The sequence below is a fragment of the Apteryx mantelli genome, chromosome 8, assembly GCF_036417845.1.
Source record: "Apteryx mantelli isolate bAptMan1 chromosome 8, bAptMan1.hap1, whole genome shotgun sequence".
Taxonomy (NCBI): domain Eukaryota; kingdom Metazoa; phylum Chordata; class Aves; order Apterygiformes; family Apterygidae; genus Apteryx; species Apteryx mantelli.
The window spans coordinates 23,588,883-23,611,976 of NC_089985.1; the positions used below are offsets into that span (position 1 = coordinate 23,588,883).

Here is a 23,094-nt window from a genome sequence, read left to right on the forward strand (position 1 = left end):
AAACTTTGAAGTTGGCACTCATTTATTCCACAATTAACAACACGGCAAATCTCTCAAATTACTGTACTGTATATATTTCCCAAGTAATCCCGGAACATGCTAGGAGGAAGTAAAGCAATAGTGATTTCCTGCAGAATATGCCAAATAGGCAGATTGAGTTTGCTTAGAAAGTGCTGATAAGCAAGAACCGCTTAACAGAAAACCTGAGTTCACGCTTACCAAATGACAACTTGTAGTTATTAAGAATACACTTTTCTGATTCTCTTAATGTGTAAAAAGACTTTCAGTTTCTCTATTTTACACAAAACTATACCGCTAGGGACCAAAGGTAGAAACAAAGATTGTGCCCAAATTCAAGTACTTTCATAAAAGAAAGATTTTTTGGATTTTTGGACCTGAAAACTCTGTTTCAGAATGAGAAGCAATTACATTCCCAGCTTACAAATAAGTGATCTTTTTCAGTTGGAACTTCACTCTTTTTTTTAATCATCAGACTTGCTAAATAAAAGAGCATCCAGTTTATTTGTATGTTTTCTCTGTAGGAATAAACATCTTTCACACATTAAAAGGTAGAACTTACGTCATTTAAACAAAAACAGAATACTGGAAAGCAGATCTGTTGAGTACAAGTGTAATTTTTACAGTCACTCTGGAAGATTCATTCACATCCAATATATATTTGGACATCAGATAGTCTTCAGACATCAAGAACACAGCAGAAATATCACAAACATCTGAATTCCTCTGAAAATAATTTAGAAATTTCAGTTTCATAGATGTGCTCTGGTGTGCAAAGAAGTAAAAAAGCATACTTGTACCCAAGATTCTCCCGTTCCAGAACTGTTATCTCCGAGAGAGCAAACCTCTAGAGTACATCTCCCCATGACATATTTATCTAAAGTGGCTGCACACATATAATGACGGCTTCTGCTTAGTGATCACGGTCATTTTGAGTTTGTTTAAATACTGCAGCCCAATGCTTATAAACTAATCCCAGAACGTTTTGAAATGCTTCAAAGCTTTTAGCGGGGGTAACCCTCTTGCCCAGGCTTTGCAGATGAAGCTGACCACAGTTCACTGGAACCAGCCAGCCCAGATAACTAAGATGAAAGCAGACATTTCCTGAAAATATCTTGAAAGCTTTCCATTAGACTGTACCAGGGGTATACACTAAAAACGGCAAATGTCCATGCTTGTATAGTAACGAATTCTACAACTGCTTTCTCCATTCTGTCTTGAACTACTGTATGCGCATCTTTTTATCTGCTTCATTTGATATCTTGTAAAGTTCTTTGGTGGAAAAGATACACCTTCTGCATTCTAGTTTACACTACATTATAAAGCAGATACTACTATAATATACAATTCTACTAATATACTGAACATTCAAAACAGGAAGATGCAGAAATCTGCCACTACCAAAATTATTACAACCGGCATATAAATAAGGCATTTGATCTACAGATCATTTTAAAGAGTCACCTATGCCATCTTAGAAATTAATGCAATTATTTGAGCATAATCTCTTCACTGGCTCTCAAAGTGTATTCTAGGAAAGTCTATAAGTATTGCTGAATGTGCTGGTCAGAAAGGCAAGACTGCCTCAGGCTAGATTTTCAATAAAGGTTCAGACTAGTTGTTCATATTTTATATGATAATTTGATTGACTAAATCCAGCTGTTCACTAAAAAGAAGATATACTCCACTATTGGGATTTCCAACACATTACATTTACAGAGAGATATTTACACTGTCCAATTTCAGGCACCTTACTTTTAAGCTAAGGATCAGAAGCCCAGGTTTCTTTAACAGTCAATAGGCTCAAGAGCATATAATTGCTTTGAATAGCTTCTGGAGGACCAGCAGACTATGCAGGGAGCCTAAGTCTAATTTAAGCACCAAAATTAGGTGTTCTGACTATCCTACATAGAGTATCTTACAAAGAGTTAGTTCACAAACACACACATGCACACACACACGCTCACTCTAATGAAGAGAGGATAGTATTATCATAACGCAATACACTGCATTAAGAGGTGATGATACTTGAATTCAATACAGCAGTAATGATGATAGCGATTCTGGCTAGTAGCATAGCAGAGCTCAGAGACCACAAAAAGTGTCAGGGTACTCCAAGTGCACTGTGAAGCTCCGTGTACTGTATCAGCCCTTAGCAGACACTAGCCATATATGAGAAGGAAGTGGTGAGCCACAGCATCTATGCACAAGATGGGGTGCAAGCAAAGTCCAACAGTTGCTACTTTAAACGAAACAACACTCCCCAACGCAAACAAAACAAAAAAATACTTGAGGTCTTGGTAGTTTCTTCTGATGTATACCCTGAAATCCCATGCTCACTCTGCCTTCTTTAGTCCATATTCTTACACTTCCTGCTCCCCAGGGTCCCTGTAATATATATGATCTTCCATCTGGTTGGAAAGAGGAAGTATTATCCCTTTTCAGGGTGTTGCTTATGCTACTTCACTGATTAGCATTAGGAGTAAAGTGGCCATCCTATATTTGGGACCAGGTCAAGACCGGTTAATAGATCTCCAGAAAAGGTTTGCCTCTTTCAGTGAAAGAAGCTAGTCAAGACCCACTCTTTGACCCAGGCTCCAAATAATTTCTCAGTCTAAGTGACATTACATCTGCTGCAGCATGCATAGTTACTCAGTATAGTTAAGGGGAGACCAGAGAAGACTTCATACAGTACAATCCTTTCTGTGAGCAATATTAGTAAGATATGGCAGGTTCCCTGGAAGACTATAGGAAGTGAGAAATGCTCACAATCTGAAGACCTGTTTCCCAAGGGACTTGGCCAGGTTCCTGGACAGGTTTTCAGGTCTTCTCTGCACACTTCTGGATTCCACTAAATCTTCAAGTATGGTAAGAATTTCTAAAAAATTAAGTGTTCTGTGTTGCTCTTTCAAGAAAGGATGCAACACTCATCAGCTTCCACATAGAAAAAACAAGAGCAACCGTCATGTTCACTCCACCCTGTCTGCTCCTGACATTCTGGCACAGCTTCTCATAAGAAGGGGCTCAGAGAAGTTGTCCAAAATTTGAAGATCTTCAGCTTGCAATAAACTTATAATAAGCTGGAGTCAATGAGAGTTTTGCTCAGGACTTCACTAGAATAATATCAGATAAGAAATCCACTTTATTTTGGGATCAGTTTTAACTGTCATTTGCTTAGGGGTGGACCCTTGGGCAGGGGGGAAAGGTATAAAAAAGATTTGGCTCTATGCTTCTAACTGCTACTAATAACATTTTAAAAAACCTGTAAAACAATTATTAGGTATGTAAACATTTAGGGCTCATCATATGCAGCAGAGACCAGTGACATATTTTAACCCATGATCAAAACAGTTACCATTTCATTAAATGTAAAGGAACTATTTGAAAAATTCATAAGATCCGTTTCACAAATTACCAATTCAACCATAAGAATATACAGTAAAAATGACAAAAGATTTGTTCTTACAGTTGATAAAAAATTTATGCCAAGGCATTCAAGTAAAGTTACTTTCTGTGTTCTGATTTAATGAATCATTTGAGCAGTATCTGGCTGGGTGACACAGATGTAAGGCTCGCTGAAGCCTACTCTGATGCCTACTGGTATAGCCTTCCTTGGGACAGTAAAGCCAAAACAATGTGTCAGACTGAAGTAATATCAAAGAAAGTAAGTGCAGTACAGAGGATGCTATGAGGTTGGCCCACAACGCTTCCTGACCTCTGAATGTCTGTAAGTACTTCTCTGTCCTACAGGCTCCAGTGACCCAGCAAGCCCAAAAGAAGCAGCAGTAGTGCAGTAATAAACAGTCTCTGAAACAAGATTTTTGCAATCTTGTAATTCAAGCTGAAAGACATAAAAAGATTGCTTGATGGTTTCAACCCTGCTGGAAGGTAGGGCCTGACACTGTGTGAAACCACCAGTGATTTCTTAAAGGTGAACTAATGTTAAATGTTTAATATGAATTTGTGAAAGAACTGTTTTATTACACTGCAGAGTTTTTAATCTTTCTTTTTAACTTCAGAAATGTACATTAATTGGAAAATATAAATTAAGGAAGTTACTTGATGCATATGACTACAGTTTTTATACTTCGAGTCTCAGTATAGAAGCTTACTGAAAGAGATTATAATAAAAATCAAGCTTCCAGTTAGGAAAACCCTCATAAAGAATTTAATTCTGTAGAATGTAGAACAAAGCTGAGGAGGGGTCTAGGCACTGCAGTATCATAATCTTAAACAATAAAGTGAATACACACACACACACACACACACACAAATGTTTCAACATTCCTATCAGAAAGTTAGGGCTACTAAACAGAAGTTTCCCGTCTCAAAGAAGTTTGCCAGAATATTGAAAGATAATTCAAGCAAACATTTAGAAACACACCATATCTACCAAAATAATTTCACTTTTATCATGAAAGTGAATTCTTCAATGTATTTACAAGAAAAATTACAAAGGAATAATAAAAGGTAATTTTCTAATTTCAAAAAGTTAATGTTTTCCAAAACAAGGGAAGAATGTTACTGATTATGGAAAGTGTAACAGTTATGCCACATGCAAATAACACACGTGTCATTTTGTATAAGATACTGTCAGAGAGGGGAAGACTGCTTCGCAGCAGCGAATGGAGAAAAGTGAAGCATCCTCTTCCTTCCTACCACCTTTCCTCTTGAAGACAAAACAAACAAACATAACTTAAAAAAAATAATAAGCATCACATTTGTCCACTGTTAACATGCTGTTGCAAGTGGGCCAATCACCTGTTTTGTCAAGAGAAGTTACTTCGTTTGCACAAAAAGATATTTATGTTGATTCCCCCATCAGTTTCAATAAATTTTTCCCCGCTTCTATCTGAAAACTAAATCTTGTCTCGATAGGCTGGTTAAGATAGTTGTCAATGACAGTATTTTACATTATAGGTTACTTACGCAGATAACAAGACAATAGCAATTAGAGTCCATTCAGGCATTTTGTGAATAATATTTCTGTTTGTTAACCTGAAAAATAGTAATTAAAGAACATCAGAACATTTTAAAGTCAGAGTGAAGATTAACAGATTTTGACTGCTGAATTTTCATTTAAGTCTACCATTAAGATTTAATATGCTACATTATAATGTGGCAATTACAGCTGTATATGAGCAATTCACCAGCTTTCAGGGTTCTCTCTCATCTCAACCTGTAATGAAGAGATTGCAGAATTCTCAACACGTCTCTTTGTTCTATACGAAAATGGGACGTGAAGAGTGAACAGAAGCTAATTCAGAGAAATAGTTCTGACTGCTGTGAGGGCTCAGCTTTCCCTCTTATCCAGCGGGAAATTCTCAGGAACTGCACATACATTTCTGAAAAGATGGACCTTCCTACACTCAGTTTCCCCCCTGTTGGTTCCAGATCCAGACTTGCTGTAAGAGCTAATGTTGTGGAAACAGACTGGATTTTGTAAGAAACTAGAAACTGTCTTCTGATGATTCTTACTATTAACAGAACCCCTGAATTCTAACTTATTCAGTGGGAGCCAGTGCAGATATAAGAGGAGGAAAATGACATGTGCATCAAGAACCACGTGGGTATTCAACAAAAGGGCTGCTGTATTTTATGCCTCATGACACATTTGGTTTAACTTCTAGGTAAGGCACAGCTGCTTCAAGTCAAATGCAGAGGTCACGCTTGAACTGTTACAGCCAATTTTGAGTGTGATCCACGGTGTTCAGGACAAGAGTAATTTTACGGAAAAGTCACAGCTAACAATGAATCTGCAGCTATGTGGGTGTCCAAAATGGTTAGCAGAATTAATTTGATTTAGACAGATGGTGCCATACAACAGAAATACCAAGAGGTAAGTGCTTCTTGATCTCAGCCTCCTTTCTGTCTTGCCAAATATAAATTCAGATCCAGAATGAAGCTATCCTTCATTCATATCCACTTCTACAGGCACTGGTGAAGATGAGAGGTTGCTTGAAGGTGTGGGGGTGATCGTTTTCCTAAAAGGTGGTATTTCGCCTGCTCTACCAGGAGCTTCATACCAGTGTTCAGTAAGAGAGGAGAGACAGAGAGGATGGAGGACATCAAGTCCTGCAGGGGTATAACAGGTTTCCATTGTATCTTCAAGGCTTACTTTAGGAGAAAGGACTTAAGTCAGTTTTAGGCACTTCAAAGGAAGAAACTGTTCCTGGAAGTTTTAACCTGGGGAAGCTCACAGAAAAAAGTACTTTTGGAAGTCACCTACGGAAAAATCACATGGCAGCATTAGCAGCAGAAGTTACAATCAGCTGCCTAGCCAGTAGAGGCTTTATCACTGGATCTCTTCACGTTACCTGTTCTGGCAATTTTACCAGAACATTACTAACTAAACGTGCAGCATGACAGATGGTCATCACACAAATTATGGTAGCTCCAACAAACGAAAATTAAGTGTGCCTCTAATTTCTTACTAAATCACAGCTGCAGACAGGGTGGAGACATATCCTTTCTGACTGTTCATGTACAATAATTCCAGCTTCAGGACCAGGAGAACATATTGCTATGCTCAGGGGCTCCCAAAGCATAGCAATCTATGAAGATCGGTTTAGTGTCCCAATACAGGAACTAAAAGACTTCTTTTTTCCAAACTGCAAGAGTACATTGTGTAAGTATAGCAATTTTAAAATCAAATACCTGGTAACAAATTCAGTTTCAAGAGAATTTTGTTTTTGGTTTTTTAATTTTCTTTGAGCAAGAATATAATTATGAAAAAAGATGTTAAAAAATGGGAAAAGCCAAGTATTTGGTGCTTGCTATTGTTAAAATTCAAATTCTGTTAACTTTATGAAAAATTAGAAAAAAATCAAAAAGGCAATTGGAAATGCACAGTTATCAATAAGATGCTTTATACAATTCTTTCACATTCCTTTGTTTCAGAAAGATGATAAAAATTCTTAGAATTTATTTTTAAGGGGAGCAATGATCAAAGCAATATTGTCCTCTTTTTCTCCTCAAATTCCAAAAGTTTTCCAACCAAACTATGATTTGTAGGCAATGATTACTCAAGTAGTGCCTCTACAGCCCTAATTCCGTTAGGTGATGAAAGGAAAAATACGTATCATTTACTACATGCACAGAAACTGTAATGACAAATCAGAACCAATAGTTTTGGTAAATACAGATTATATTTGTTATTAAAAGATTCATGTTCACCAATTACCATTTGAAATAGCTAATGGCAGTACCTAGCAGAAGTTAGTACCTGCTAAACTGTTACATTTTCCGGTTACAGAACAGGAGACAAAACAAAGGCTGAAGGTCTTGACTCAATACTGATGACAGCGATAAACACTACTAAGAAATGCCTGATGGAATCATCCTGACAGGCAATTCATATGTAACATTCCAGTTAATCTGCTACGATGAGATACAGTGGAAGAGACAGCTCCAAATCACCTGGGAAAACTCTGTCAAATAGAGAAAGCTGCTTTATTTCAATGCTCTACAAGGAGCCATATTGATTAGAGCACAGGAAGGTGTCATTCTTGTACAAAAACTGAGAGATGCAGTTATTTGTGTCAATTAACTCCTATTCAATGTTAGTATTGATTGGCAAGGTCTCAACACTAGTCACTGCCATCAATATGCTATTTACAAAGGAGGTTGTCAGAAGACACAGATAACCTGCAGGATACGGCAGTATGGATTTGCTGATGTACTACTGTCACTGGGCCAGATGAACTGTCAGGCTTCCACAAGGAGTAACCTTTCGGTTACACCACCTGACCTGAAGCACTTGTGCAACTGCATTGAAAAAGCCATTTTAGGCAGATCAGACTAAAGCTAGCAACCTACAGGTGTGAAGCCTTAAATAATAAGGAGCAGTGGAAGGGCAGGCACTTTCAAAAACAAGCTGTGTGTCAACACCAAGGCCTCTGAAGAGCAAAGCTTTCAGAAAACAGTGAAGTGCAAGTCCTCTATAAAAATGGTTCATTAATTCTTTGTCTTGCCTCTAGCCAAAACTGTTACTTCAGAACAATCCGTGAAAGAGAGGAGAAAAAGGTCATGAGAGTTCTGCCATAAAGGTATCACATGGAAATGTAAAAACACAGCAAAACTTTGAGTCTGCAGCTTGGGTAACAAAACTTTGGGTTTAGCAGTGAAATATTTTTTGTCAAGGAGTTTGACTAAATTCTCCCTGCCCTCCCCACTTAAGAAAATATACAGCTCTCAAAATACAGTGTATCCACCTAGCCTCTGCAAGGCTGGATAAGTACTCCAAGAAAGCTGGAAGACGATCCCAAATAGCTCTGTGGGCCACTTAGTTGCTGGTTTGTGGGTGTTGTAGTTCACTCCAGCACCCTGCAGGAAGATGCACTGCAGCTGGACTTAACTGCTTCCACCACCCAGTGGGCAACAGGACCCACAGAGCATTTTTAATACTCTATGAAAAGCTCGGATTGGATCAAAGTGACAGAAGCTGATGGGATAAAGGGCTAAAAGATGCAGAAAAATTCCATTATAAATCACCTTCCAGTAACTGATTAGAGCACAGCCTGCAATAAAAAGTGAACTCTGGTATGAAAGTTGTGGGAGTACGGCAAAGACCAAAGTTAAAGTAACCACTAAATGAAAAACTAAAGCCAAAAATGACAAAGAGCAGCACACACAGTTGGTCCTACTTCTTTTCCTTCGGTACACCTTCTCATTCAATTACTGTCAGCTGCTGATTTTGCTAGCAAAACTCCATTAATGAATGATGGCCAAGTGATTTGTAGCCAGTGCCTGCTGCAGTAGCAGATTAGCAGATTCAAGCACATCCTTAAGAGCCCTGAGATAGAACTTGGACAGGAACCCCAACAACCTGGAAGTTATAGAAAAGAAACTCTGAGCAATGCAAGGGTTCACCACCCTTTCCCCAGCAGTATTACGTTCTCTGAAATTTATAGGAAACTGCTTTCTGACAGGAATGCTGTCTAACAGGAAATGGCAGAGGGACACAAGGATTATTGCGCTGAATTAAAGTTTATCCCCTAATTTGTCCCTAGCATCAGATATTTTGAATGAGATGCCTGAAAATGCAACTGGTTCATATAAAATAATCTCTCATAATTTTTGCACCCATTTATAAATTATATTCTAGGGTATTCTTTCCTTTTCTAAAAGTTCATCTATTCTTACAAAGAGAACATACCCATCATCTATGAACATCAAGTCTTTGTGCATCTGATGAAAGAATATTCCCTTAAACAGGCCCATGCTGGCTCTCTTTCAGTTTTACCCATGTCCTTGTTCTTACACTTGGAGAAGAAGAAAAAGATGTGCCCCAAATAGAGAAGACTTTTCTTCCCTTTACAGTTTTATTTTGTTGCAAGGCAATGTGCTCAGTGTCTTCACAAGTAAAGCAACCTTTTCATTCACACATCTAAATTCCTAGATGCAGGCAAATATAAATTCAGTTCAAAAATTTGAACCATTAGTTTGGCCATTTGCCTATTCTGTAAGGCAGCAAGCTGACTCCATGGATTAGGATCTAAGGTTGAGATTTCAGAGGAGCTCAGCTAACTATTAATTTTTTAGATTTTATTCACACTAAGATGAGGGAAGTTGTATTTTAACTAAGCTGGGTTAGCATAGGCATATACTGAAGCATAGATCTTCTTTAGGCTCCAACTACACCAGCTTAACAGTAAAAGATAGCTCCTCTCCCTTTGCCCCAAACAGAGAGCAGCATATTTACATACTGAGTTATAATTTAGTTTGATTATAACCAGCAAAAATGACCTACTATTGTACCTTTACATTCTCTTCAAGAGGAAGTTATTTACTTTGGTGATCTGCTGCTTTAGAAACAGGTCTGCACTAATGAATCCACCTGCATGCTCAAGTTTGACATGGTCATAGTAAATGTTCTAATTATGTTAGCAAACACTGTTATATCCATCCTATCTTGTTATAATGGTATGCTCAATTGACAATTCAGTCACATAAACCAGTACTCCCCAGTGCTGAAGAGAAAAGGTCATTACAATTCTGAGACTTCCATATTTCAATACAGAACCCTGTCTACAACAAAGTGTTGCTGACTAAGCTGAAACTCAGAATTTAAACCTGCAATTAGTAACGGTAACATGTTAAAGCCTGTTGGTGAGCATACATTAGGTAGCATGCACTAATAATACTTATTTAAAAGCTAAAAGATTATCTTGGAAAAAAGGTTAAGACAAAGCTTTAATAAAAAGTCTTGAACACATCTTTAAGCAGCAACTATAACACATTCATTGACAAAGAGTTCAATGTCAACAGTGAGCTCTATAAAAGGAGTTAAAATATTTGTAACCATAGGGTACAAAAGAAATTCTGTTTTCAATATGTGCTGTTAAGCGTCTTCTTTTTTTTTTTTTTAAATCACATTCACAAACTTAATCATTTAGCCTAGATTTCTATATAAATAGCTCATTTTCTCTTGATCTTTCAACAAAGTGCCCTTACACACTCCGGAGAATTATTTGACATCTCAGTTTTCGTAACAAAAGCTTACAGGCACTGAGGGACTTTGCTTGGGAAGAGCTATAACCATTCTAAAATGTCTCTTGAGATCCCTCTAGTGCGTTTCCCAGCAGTGATGATTAAATAAAATGCTGCCCAAAGGAGGCTGAACTGCAAGTGTTCCTTTAAAAACCAATGGAGCTGAAAATTGTTGTTGCTCAGTTCACCACACGCTCTTTTACCCTTCTTCAACTGAGCTCTAGTACTGCCACGCGTTTTATCTCCTACCTTCTTCAGCAAGTTCTTCAGGCTGAAATATTCCCCGTATAAAACGCAGAAAAGAGCACTTGCATTTGTCAGTGCTGCCTCCTTATTCATTAAGCATTTTAACCACATTAACAAAGAAAGCAACAATTTATAAGCTCTGCAAACACAAGTACAGGTTAAAACTTATCCTAGGTCCCCCTGTAAAAGCATTCAACCTCAAATCAGTGAGAATACTCACATGAGGTAAATTTAAGCTAATTTACAGAACTGGGGAATCAAACCTATGTCTTCGTCTTAATATCCCTGAGGTAGCATTTGTGCATCAACAGATCCTCCTGTATCAGAAATGCAAGAAGGAAAAAGGGCCCAAAGGCCTTTACTACTTCTCTATTTCCTGTACTTTTATATTTTTTGCTATCAGCAACAATAAAACTCTTAAGGACTGCAATTACAGAATCGAGTTCAAATGTTAAAAATTCTAATTAAAGGAGATCATGCATAGTGTTACCAGAAAGGAAAAGGAAGAAGAATAGGTTCCATAACTAGAAATGCCACATACAGAAATCAGTATTCCAGTGGGGTGCTTCAGGTAAGATAAATCGTAAGGGCTTCAGGTGGAACTGGGTTTCTACTCATGAAAGCCTAGATTCCTCGTGGCAAATGCCACAAGAATGAGTTTTTGAAAGGTACATGTAAACTTCATGTAGCTTAGTGGGAAAAAATTTGTTTTAAGAGTGATAGACTACACACAGTTAGCAACTGATGTTGCTCCTTACCCTAACAATGCTTCAGGATGCAGGACCTGCTCTAGGTCCAAGATATGAGAGTTGTGGCCCAAAGAAACCTAAAAACATTCAGAGAAGTTACTACTATTCTGATTTCTCTCTTTCTTTAGTGCCAGTGTTTCCAAATACCCTCTTCAGTGCTTCTGACTATCTGTGGTGATTAAAGTGTTCTCTAGATTTACTTCTCCTTTCCCTTAAAATCAGAAGCTGGACAGGTCAAGCTGGACCTTCTTCCTAGTTCTGGAAGCTGGTGGTAACAATTATTAATCACATTAAAACCATTTAGCCCAGCTATAGAGAGCACAGAGCAAAAAAAAAAAAAAAAAAAGTGACAGATCTCAGAAACTCATGCTTAATAGGAGGTGACAAGGTAGCAGAACCTTTAAAAGACTCACCATCATCCTCCAGAGACCATTGGCCTAGTTTTTAAAAACCTACAATTAATTCTGGCGACCCAGCCACTGTCAGGAGCAGGGGATGGGGATGACTTGTTAGTCCATAGGGAATGCGACATACCTACATGAAGACACAGCTAGAGAAGGACAAATCTGCACTGGGGCCCTCTCTGCGCCCAAATCACTCAACAGCATGTGTAATTAACCAATTAAAAAAAAAAAAGACCCTTAAAAACAAACAAACAAACAAAAAAACAACAACAACAAAAGACCAATACTTACCGGAAAGTTTTGACAAGACTTTTTAGTTCTGTGTAAACATCACCCAAGGTAATCTGAAGAGGGCCCAAAACTGCAGGTAATCTAGAGGGCAAAATACATTGGTTAACATAATTTCTCTACAACAGCTTGTTTATAAAAATAAGAAGCTCTAATTCAGTGCAAATACAAAGAAGGCAGTAAATATACTGTTCTACATGTATACTCTATTAACTTCACATTTCAGTTCTGATAAGACAGTCTTAAAACTCAAATAATTTACATTATGAGGACTAGAATTCTAAGCCTCAATTATTTCAAATATTTATATTTATTTTGGTCAAAAATTAAAATACAAAAGGAATCTACACATCTAAATGAGGTGGGTACACAAAATGTATCTTCTAACCTTAGATGAATCTATGATACAAAAAGGATGTAACAGAAATAACAGTCCACTATAAGCTGACAGCTGGAATCAAAAATAGTGGAGCAATAGGAAAATTTCAAAAGAAAGAACACAATAGGTTGTCTTAGGAAGGGGCAAGTTTTTTTTTTTTTTTAAAACAGAATATGTCAGTAGCAAGCTTTTGACATTAACCTCAGAAGGCTGTCAAAACTGATCTCTACAACTGTATCACAAATGACCATCTGAGAAACAAGCAAATTCTTTACAGCAATAATGGCTGTAACTTATAACCAATGCCACTTAGAAAAGGCCAGAACATCCTTGCAGTCTGTTACTTGAAGTGATGATGAATGAGCAGCAACTCCAGCTTGATATTTAAGAAAATAAAAAACGCTTACACTTTTCTCAGTTTTTCAAGGACAATCCTCTTTCTAATCTGCATTTGTGCATTTGAATCCACAAGTGGGAAGGTGAGATCTTCCTCTTGATCATCCTGCATTACAACATTAAAAACATGAACATCTGTAACCTAATCATAAATTATACTCAATGCATCAAAATAGTCACATTTTATCAATAAATGTTTAAATAAGAAAACACTGATCTCTGAATAGAAAAAAAAAAAAATCAGTAATTTCTTAATGGACAGAACTTTACTTAATCTGACCCAACATATGGTTTGCTTGTTGATCTACTTTTCTCCTTTCTTTGCAAAGCAGTATGCTAGATGCTTTAATACAACTAATGGTAAATTATTTAAAAAATTAAGTCAGACTAAACTTTTTACACAAAGAAGCATTTTGAAAATTATACCCTCTGATGCTAATACCACACTTGAACTTTAAAAACAAAAGCAGTATCACATGCCAATACAAACTGTACAACCTACCTAGTCTAGTCAGCATACTGTTTTTACAGAAATGACGAGAGCACCTGGCTGCTGTCAGTTGGCCCACCTGACTTGGAGGGAGTAAAACCTCAGGCAGCTCTACAATTCTTGCCGCCTGCAAATCCTGATTTATTTATTTATTTTTAAGTTATCTAAGTTGCAGCAACATATCCAAAAGGATCCAACTCAGAGAAGTTTAACAATAAGTAAAAAAGAGTAGTCTCACTCAAGAAAGAAATAAACCCAAACTCAAGTATGCCCTGTCATGAATTAAAGGAAAAATATTCATTAAATTAAAGTTTTGTTTAGTGAATCAAAGAGGGGAAACAGTAATTTTTCCCCCCACACCTGAGACCTACTCTGTCTTACAATGCATTGTTTCTTCTGAGGAAACCTGCCTCACCTGCCCTGCAAGGGAGCAGAGGTTTATAGAAACCTCCGCTACACAGACTCTTTCAATCCCTCGTCCTCTGACTCGGGGTACCAGTCACCAGCCTCACTAGGCAGTGAGCTCTCCTCACACTTGGTTCTGTAACAGCTTCACCTCACTGCAATTAGGTAACACAACAGTTGTAGACTGAAGCATCAGAAAGTCTTTATAAAGGGAAAGGATTCAGCACAGTAGTTGAAGGTTGTATATTCAGCCCTTCTGCAGAGATTACAGAGGCAATTGTACTTTTTGTACACAGACTTTCTCTTGCATTACAAAAACTGCATAGGGTTCATCTACTTCTTAACTCCTCCCATTTCAGTTTACCAGCATTTCCTCTGCTAGCCTCAGACCATGTTCAAGCTGTGCTCAAGCAATGGAATAATCTTTCATGCTTCACAAACTGAAAGGCAGCCTTCAGAACTCAGCGTGTGTTAAACAGTCAAAAAAATTCATTCTTATCAACCTAAAATATGTTTCTTCAAGCTGACGGGATTATTGTGACTCTACCCAACCCTCCTTTTATATTTTGCATTAATAGTTTGTCATAACCTAGGCCAGTATCCACTTATGGAGACAGAAACAAAGACTTTATATAATTCTTTGGAGGCAGACTTTAAACAGCCTGGACACTATTCCGCTGGACACTTACTTTATCTTTGCTGTGATGCTCGTCTACTTGTGCATGCGTCACCGCCTCTTCAGCCAAGATGCACTTTCCTTTATAGAACTCTTTTACTCGAAGTTCCAGAAATTCTGTTTCTTCTTTTAACTTTTTGTAACTAGGCACAGGCTTAATTATTCCACCTGAGCCTCTAAAAGGTAAACAATGGTTCAAACTGTTTTCAGACTCCTCTGCAGCAACACTATTAAGATCATCAGCTGCATCTAAGTCATCCTCATCAAGCTCTTCATTCTCTTGGTTGGCAGCTGACGCGCTTTCTGATGAGCACAAAGAAGCACAGTTTGAACCATAGAGAAATTTTAAAGTTTCTTCAGTTCTCCATTCCATAAACGTTTGCTTAAGGACTTCTAATAAATTGCCTTTGGCAGCTAGGGGATTAACTGGATCCCTCAGTTCATACTTTTTATGTTGTTTTGAGTTAGCTAGCATTCTTTTAAGCTGTTCTGCCCCTTTTTTGCTCACACCCAGAAAAACTATCTGTGAACCACTACAGATATTTTCATAGTTTTCTGTAGTATTTGATTTTCCAGGAATAGTATTTTTTGAAGGAGTTACAGTTATTTTATTTTGAACAGAGCAAGCGTGCATTTCTTCCTGAGCATCTAGTTTACAATTAGATAGTTGTTCAGTGGCTTCTACCACATCCGAGTCTTCATTTTTAGGGCTGGAATATGTTTTCTGAAAATGTTTCTTTTTGAGGATGCTTTTTCTGTGCAATTGTTGTACAAGATTGGCTGAACTTGACTGACTTCCTGGTAGAACAGAAGAAACAAATTCTTGTTCGGGATCACTACTGCTGTCACTGACAGTGCCAGCAAAACCAGATTCACATGGGTTTGAAGATGCCGTAGGATTTTCAATGTCAGAAGCTTTAATTACTTCATCACGTAGTTTCACCTCTTCTCCAGACTGACCACTGTAACAGAAAACACAAGCCATGGATGAAATAAGAAACAGATATTAACTATAACAGCTTTTGATTATCATATAAGTAAGATCAATAAAGCATTTTTCCCTGATAGTAGAAGCATACTTTTTCGCTTTAAAGAATCATGGCTTCTCTTCTAAAAGTCCTCTAACTCAAAGAGTTGTAATGTTCTTTAATCAAGAGGGCAAGTATAGCAAGTTCTCAGTTCCTTATTGGCAGTTAAAAAGGAATAGGAAACAAGATATTAAAGAAAGCAAGAATAAGGTCAGACTTTATATATATAAATAAACTTAATACTCTAAAATCAGGGGGACAGCAGAGCTTGTTTCAAGCTTATGCAAGTTTGCCCCCTAATGGCCATGGGTTGCAAAATAAAACAAACAAAAAAATCACCATGTACAATACTATACAGAGAGATGACAGAGTTGCATGACTTCAATTTAGCTGATACAGATGTTTTCGATTAAGAAGTACAGAAGCTTTCAACACATATAATTGGTACCATTTTGTTTATAAAGAATAGATGGTATAAAATATGCAAAGTACAAACAGTATATTCATTTCAGGTTTCAACAGGCTCAATTAAGATACACAGGCCAAGAGCAGCTGTATACTAAATCATACAGATCAAATATGCTGTTTTAGAATCACAAAGGAAAAAGCTAAACAAGACAAATAATCCTTTGTGTAGACTCTAATAAGGTCTTTTGTATAACACAGGAAATCAAAGATTTCCCTTTCACCTGGTGTGATGCTAATATTTCTAGCTATAAATGCATATAACAACAACAACAAAAAAACATTGTTCAGTATACCTCTGTCCCTCTTTCAGCAGCTCTATGTCTGGTGGCCTGCAAAAAGAAGATATGGAGTGAAGATTTTTCTCCTAAACCAATGCTCTTGGAATACACATTAGTATAGAGAATCACAGAACAGTTGAGGTTGGAAGTGACCTCTGGAGATCATCTAGTCCAACACCACCTGCTCAGTCAGCTAGAGCAGGTTCATTTGTGTTCACAGAACATGACTTGTGTGTTTGCAGCACAGTGCTGTTATGCTGAGCAACATTTAATAGAATCAGCAAGTCATAGTTAGCCAGAAGGGACCTCTGGAGGTTTCCAGTTTGACCTCCTGCTTATAATGTGATTTCACCAGCTTTACATTAGGTCAGCCATAGTTTCACAAAGCCAAATTTTGGAAACCTTCAAACATGGAGATTCTGCTGTGCTCTTAGGGCAAATTTTTGTCCATATGTCCAATCCGACCCCCCCTCCCACACACACCATAATTTGTGGCCATCACCCCTTGTTGTCTGACATCAATCAAGAAGCTCTGTCATCTTTGCAACTTTCTTTCAAGTAGGTGTAGATTGCTACTAGACCACCCTTTGGTCTCCTCTTCAAACTTAACATGCCCAGCTCTCTCAACTTCTCCACATAGGTCACAAAATTCCTATAGGAAAAATACTCCTCAGCAGTTTATAGGAAAATGCCCCAAATTCATAAAGAAAACATGTATCTTAATATTTAGGGTGTCTTTACTTATTTGAAATATTACTTTGTTAGAAATTAGGCTATCAAGTTATACTGCTTTAAGAAAATGAAGTTCAAAGGTTTCCAGAAACTCTAAGAAGCATCATTAAACAGATTCTGAACAGTTTCCTCCTAAAGTTCTAATTGCAGTTTATGTCCTTCAATTCAGTTTTGAGGCAGTTCCTATATGCCTTATCCAACACTTAAAGTTTAAATCCTCACCCATCCTTCTCACGAATGAAAGAAAACCTTTTAAGCATGTGCCAAATGCAAGTCAATGCAGTAACACCTTAAGATTAGACAGTATAAAAAACAGGTTTAAAAAGATGCAAGCTGCACCATTCACATGAATGAACTGAGTCTGGAAACTAAAGGTGATAACATAAAATGATTTAAATTATTAACACCAAGTAACTTATCTTTAGAGTTTTAAGTGAAGCCATACACTACCTGGATTGTTTTTTTGGGGGGTGGAGGGGTAATAATGTACCACTCAGCACAAATAATTAACTGTGTCAGGTATATCAGAAGCGTATGCTTTTGATGTTAGCAATAAAGGGAGATTTTATAAATATTTTATTTAAAAAACAGCAAAACAATATCACCAAAATACTGGTAAGCTTCTCTAAACATTTGATTAAGAGATTGATTTTACCTACTAGAATTCCTCAGATCAGATCAGGCTGCTCTAAACCACTTCTGCCATTGATCAGGTATTTCATATGACTGATCTGAGCTGTGAAACTGAGCTTACAGACTTAGTTTCTGCTTGTTTCTTCTGTTGAAAACCAGAAGATTACGAGAAGTAGTGTCTTGGAGAAAGAAAGCTGAATAAACTCAGTTGAATGGTCTCTATGCAGGTATTTATTATTAAACAGTGTCACCCAGTGGAGCAGTCCATTATTTGCAAGCCTTTGTTTCCTAAGCTAGTGAACTCATTAAAACGGGGACCGTATTACAGTCTTCGAAATGCGTAGTTTTAAGCAGTAAGAACAGGAAACGGACAATCTGACATTAGCATTTTACTCAGGATAAAGAAACTCTTCATGCTACAGGTCTATTTTCAGGTGCAAGCATTCAGGGTCTAACCTTAAGACTAGCCCTAGTGCTCTCCTAAAATTAGAAGCTCTCTTGTAACAGGATAAAATGAATTAATCCTGTACACTATATGGCTTGTAAAAATCCAATCCTAACAAATATACTTTTATATTAATATGAATTGATTATTATCAATGACTATTCCACCCTCTAAGCTAATATAGTCATGTCTATTGTGTACTCATGAATAGTATTGATTCATGTCAATATACTAATACGGTAACACCACTTTTAAAATGAACACCATGTTAAGCTAACATGTTAGCATCAGTTAACATCAGTTACCTCTACTTCAGCCTAACCATTCTGATACATCATAGCCAATTAATTAGCATTGCAGCTTGGATAGAGAAATTAATATTTTCAAAATGAGCAATGAATATATAAAGTTATACTTGCTTTTCTTCTTCTCGCATCCATACTGGACTTTTGGAAATTTGAGCTTCAAAATATTTAGATGCTCTGTAGCAAAAGTTGCTGCAAAAACACTGGGAACAAGAGAGAGAAAGCAGACAAAATATGACTAAAGACATCTTTAATACTCAAAGAAAGGTACACAATTCATGTTCCTAATACCTGTAAAATTCAGGTACCAGTTCATATTTCTTTTTAGGTCTATGTCTAGGCTTTTAATTCATCATGAGAAATCAAACCTAACAAATAGCCCTATACCATGCCCAACAAACCACTTGTAACTTTTTCCTCCCTCTGGTCCTCTTTTTTGCACTTCTATTATGTACTGAGAACCAAACCTGTATCAGGTTCTACAGAATAATAATAAACATTCAAAAACAATCTCTAACCCAACAAGCTGGCCATACTGTTTAAAGACATGCAATGCAATTCAGATGTTTAATGATGAAAATTTGTAATACACATTTTGGTCAGCACTGAACTTTGATTTTTTGCAATACCCCAGAATAACACCTAAAATTTTGCAGCACCTTTGAGAAGTTAGCTGGCACACTTGCAGTAGGGAATAAGACAAAACATCCCAGTTCTTCCCAGAGCTATGCTTGGTAACTTGAGAAAGCAATTGTTGGAATTTTGTGTATCCCCAGAGTTATAATCAGAAGAAAGGAAAGTAAATAAGGACACAATAAATCTGTTCTGGAACTAGAAGCATTCATCCTGCAATTTAAGGTATTTTCACGAGCTGTTTATTGTGTATCTTGTGAGCAGGCACTGAAGACTGTTACTCAAGCATGCCCATAAATATGCTTAAATAAAGAAACAGACTTTGTAAAGAAATAGATTTTATACTGAAAAGTCCTTAAAAAAAAACCCTATAAAGGTAATTACACTATGGAATGCATAGGATGGAATTTATATTGCACTGTTACAGACATTTGAGAATTAAAAGAATGTGCACTTTGATCCCACAACAAAAGCTTGCTGACTATGCTGGAGCAAAATGGAAAATACTTGCTCACAAATACGTCTTTAATAGATCAGCTTTACCACATTCAAACAACCTGCTATTAGAGTACAACTTTCCATGTTACGCATAAATTTAGAAAGGAAGATAACAGCTTGTTCTTTCCAAAGACAGCATCCAGAAACTGAAACACGCTACCTAGGAATTTCATATTCTAGCGATTCATGAAAGTGATTTTTGTAAGAACCAAACATATTAGCTCTGAGTCAAGCCTCTGTGTGAATGTTCTTACAAAATGTATTTCAGGTCTTGAGACAGTATTAAATACATTTTAGAAATAGCTTGTTACCATACCTTTCTTTCAGTAATATCATAAACTCTGTTTGTTTTTGTCGAAATTCTGTACTTCTGTTTTGGCACCTAAAATGATATGCCTTCATCAGCATGACTGTAATTACCATCATGAATTTACAGAAAACTCAATTCTTAATTCACATATTAGAAATGAATTACATACCCCAACCACCTAATCTCTAAATTCTCTTGGTATTACCTCCTCTGATGTGAGAACTGCAATTTATCATTAATCATTTATGTTCTGCTATCAGTAGAAAACAACTTCAGACCTACCAGACACTCTGTGCTGACAGTAAAGCAATGGAACTGCTATGGGAGAAACTTTACACATGTATAAGCATTGGGCAATTACATATATGGCCTTTTCTAACCCTTCTCTATTTATACACCTGTGAGATTGTACTGTTAGAGACTGCCCCCCAATGTAAACACAAAGAGGAACTTACATAAAATATAATGTAGTTACCAAGTGAATTTCTGTGGGGACATATGAAGTGCAAAAGAGCAAACTTTTCTACCTGAACAGGTTTTTTTCAGATAATCAGGTATACCACAGCTGGAATCACATCACAGGTTATACAACTGAACTTCAAGTTCTGCTTAAGCAAGCTCTGAAGTACCATATTTAAGTGTGACTATGATCTTTACACAAGCAACACATTTTTAGAGAAAACGTATATGCACTCATATAGTAATATTCCTGCATTGTATTATTTTTTTCACTTCAGTCCTTCTCACAGAGATATGTGGTCTCATCGAGGAAGAAGCTAGATTAGAAAGTTTCTGCATGCATAAAGAAAGGCCACAAAGCCATTCCTTATACATCTTTATTACTGTCAAAATAGATGCCAAGGGATTCAGTCATAAAGCAATGACTGTCAACTGATCAGGTTTAACCTTTTACTTCAGAAGGACTATACTGAAATGGAGTTATGGGACCACTGGCCCATTACTTGATAATATCTTAATCCATGTTTAAAATTGTAAGCTTAAAATTAAAAAGAAAACGCAAGAAAATTAAAAAATGCTAACAGCATTTTGATAAGAGCATTAATAAAAAGCAACTTACGTTTTCCAGTTTATTTTGACACAGAGGATAACCGCAGAGTTTGATGATAGAACGTTCATCAACAATGTCTTTATAGTGAGATGGTGTAATAAGTTTTCCCTAAAATGACAAGAAAATAGTTCATCACAGATATTATGCATGTGAATATTTTTAATTTTATAATAGTATCTAATTAATAAACAGTATTTAGAACTTACAGAGTAAAAATAGTAAAATGGTGAATGAACAGAGAAAGAAGCAAGATACACCCACTTTTCTTTACTTAGTAAAAAAGCATCACTATTTTGTCTTTAGCATGACACATTTTCAAAATTTTCCTCTTCTGACATATTATATACGCCTATTTACCAACACTTTTTATACTCTTGCAGCTACATTCTTCCATGCCGTCGTTCCCCCCCCCCCGCAAGATATCTAAATATTGACAAAAGGTGGAAAAGGTAGTTGTTTCCTTTCCTGCAGAAATTTCTGCAATTTCAGAAAGTTTCCTCTTCTTATCTGCACAATCCCAAAACACTTGGAAGTCTTTTGAGCTCCTCCCCCCCCATTCCATTCACAAAAAAGCCCTCATGCAGAATTATATACTGGGCTACAGTACTCATATCAAGGAAAAACTTAACTAACTTAAGCCCTCTCCCAAATGTATTGAGCTTGGTGAGGAAAGTTTCACCTAAACTATCTATTTTGTAGAAACAGCTTTTAGTATGATGAACTGCTTTTTGATTTTTATTATTAGAAAGAAAACATTTTATGGAATCATTTTCAGCTAACTATAATATCAAGTAAAAATAATTGCAGTTATATTCCTAGGCATGTTCACAGAACTGCTGACAAGTTAATTCCCACTGCACAACACAGTCATCCTGAGCTTGATCTCTCAGCTTTGGCCAAATGAAACTATCCTGTATTTGGCCTGGATCATGCAACTAAATCTGGACTCAATTCACCATATGTGGTCACTTTTCTCCTACTGTGGCAAGAGTTTCCACTCTATGTACCATTTCCAATTTGGTCATGAAAAACTTAGCTAGGAAACACACATACACCAGAACTGTAACATGTTCTCTGCAGAGCTTCACTTCAGGTAACTCCAGCAGGAGTAATCCTTGTACAGTGCCAGCAAAACTGCTGCTGGATAAACTTCAGGACAAAGAGTAGCATTGCAGAAACTTTCCCTAAATCCACAGAGGAGGTGATCTGGACCTACCATTTTAATATTTCACCCATCAGTCAGGAGCACAAGATGCATAAATGAAGGCTGTAGCAATAAAGTGAGTATTCATAAGTGTATACAGTCCTTCAAAAATACAGCATATTTTCACTGCAAACCCCCTGAAAAAAAGATAATTGTCATCAGATCTGAAGAGATCTGTCTACTCTAAACTGCAGAAAATTGTTCCAAGAACTTGGAACTTTTAAAGTTGAACACTAAGATACAAAATGGTATAAAAACTTGCAACACTTACAGAATTCACAAGGAACTCTTCAGTAATGTTCTCTTCCAGCAGTTGTTCAACAGTATATAGTGCTTTTTTCTCAAATTCAATTTTCTTTCTAATAGCAGCCTCCAGGGCTGCTTTCCTGCAACAGAACAGACACTGAATGACAGAGAGCGGACTCCTGTGAACAATTCACCCAGTCATATCTGTATCTTTTTTCTGAAATACAGCAGCTTATATTTTTCTGCATTTCACCATGGTGGCCTAACAAAGCAACAAGTAATTGGACTACTAATTTTGTAACAGCCACAGCCACCAAACCAGTTTCCAACCTTGGTTTACTTTTATCTTCCCCATAGTCAGAAAAAGCATTGACTCTTACTGGCAAAAGACCACAGAAGAATGAACTAAAAGCCTTCAAGAGGGAGAAGAATCATCCATTTGGTAAGTAAATACATTATTGCCAAAAGATAACTAACTATATCAGTAGGTTTGCTGTGCTGTGACACTTTAAAAACAAACAAACAAAAACCCCAGAGAGCTCTGTAAGAAGAGATAATTTTTGTTAGACCAACCGATATAATAGGGAAAAAGCAGACATTTTTTGCACGCACAGAAACCCTACCTTAGGACTGCTCTATTACCCCAAACCAGTTCTCCCGACAGAGGAGGCTCAGGAATGTAAGAACTCAAAGGCAGGAGTAC

The 23,094-nt window shown here is 37.0% G+C and overlaps 1 protein-coding gene across 8 annotated transcripts in view; it reads right to left on the reverse strand.

Annotated features, from left to right (window-relative positions):
- Positions 1 to 23,094, reverse strand: part of RPAP2 (RNA polymerase II associated protein 2) — a 48,859-nt gene that overhangs the window by 24,392 nt on the left and 1,373 nt on the right. For 6 of the 8 annotated variants that reach the window (XR_010884881.1, XR_010884884.1, XR_010884883.1 and 3 more), the window contains exons 3-11: positions 22,417 to 22,531; positions 20,951 to 21,049; positions 19,879 to 19,944; positions 18,546 to 18,634; positions 16,332 to 16,367; positions 14,556 to 15,504; positions 12,983 to 13,077; positions 12,200 to 12,280; positions 4,948 to 5,016 (exon numbers count right to left, since the gene is read on the reverse strand). Coding sequence is in view for 4 of the 8 variants with exons in the window: in XM_067300931.1 (XP_067157032.1) it covers positions 4,948 to 5,016; positions 12,200 to 12,280; positions 12,983 to 13,077; positions 14,556 to 15,504; positions 16,332 to 16,367; positions 18,546 to 18,634; positions 19,879 to 19,944; positions 20,951 to 21,049; positions 22,417 to 22,531 (1,599 nt within the window). In the remaining 4 variants the exon portion in view is untranslated. The remainder of the gene's footprint in view (positions 1 to 4,947; positions 5,017 to 12,199; positions 12,281 to 12,982; positions 13,078 to 14,555; positions 15,505 to 16,331; positions 16,368 to 18,545; positions 18,635 to 19,878; positions 19,945 to 20,950; positions 21,050 to 22,416; positions 22,532 to 23,094) is intronic. The other 2 variants (XM_067300932.1, XM_067300933.1) reach the window with 2 other exon arrangements.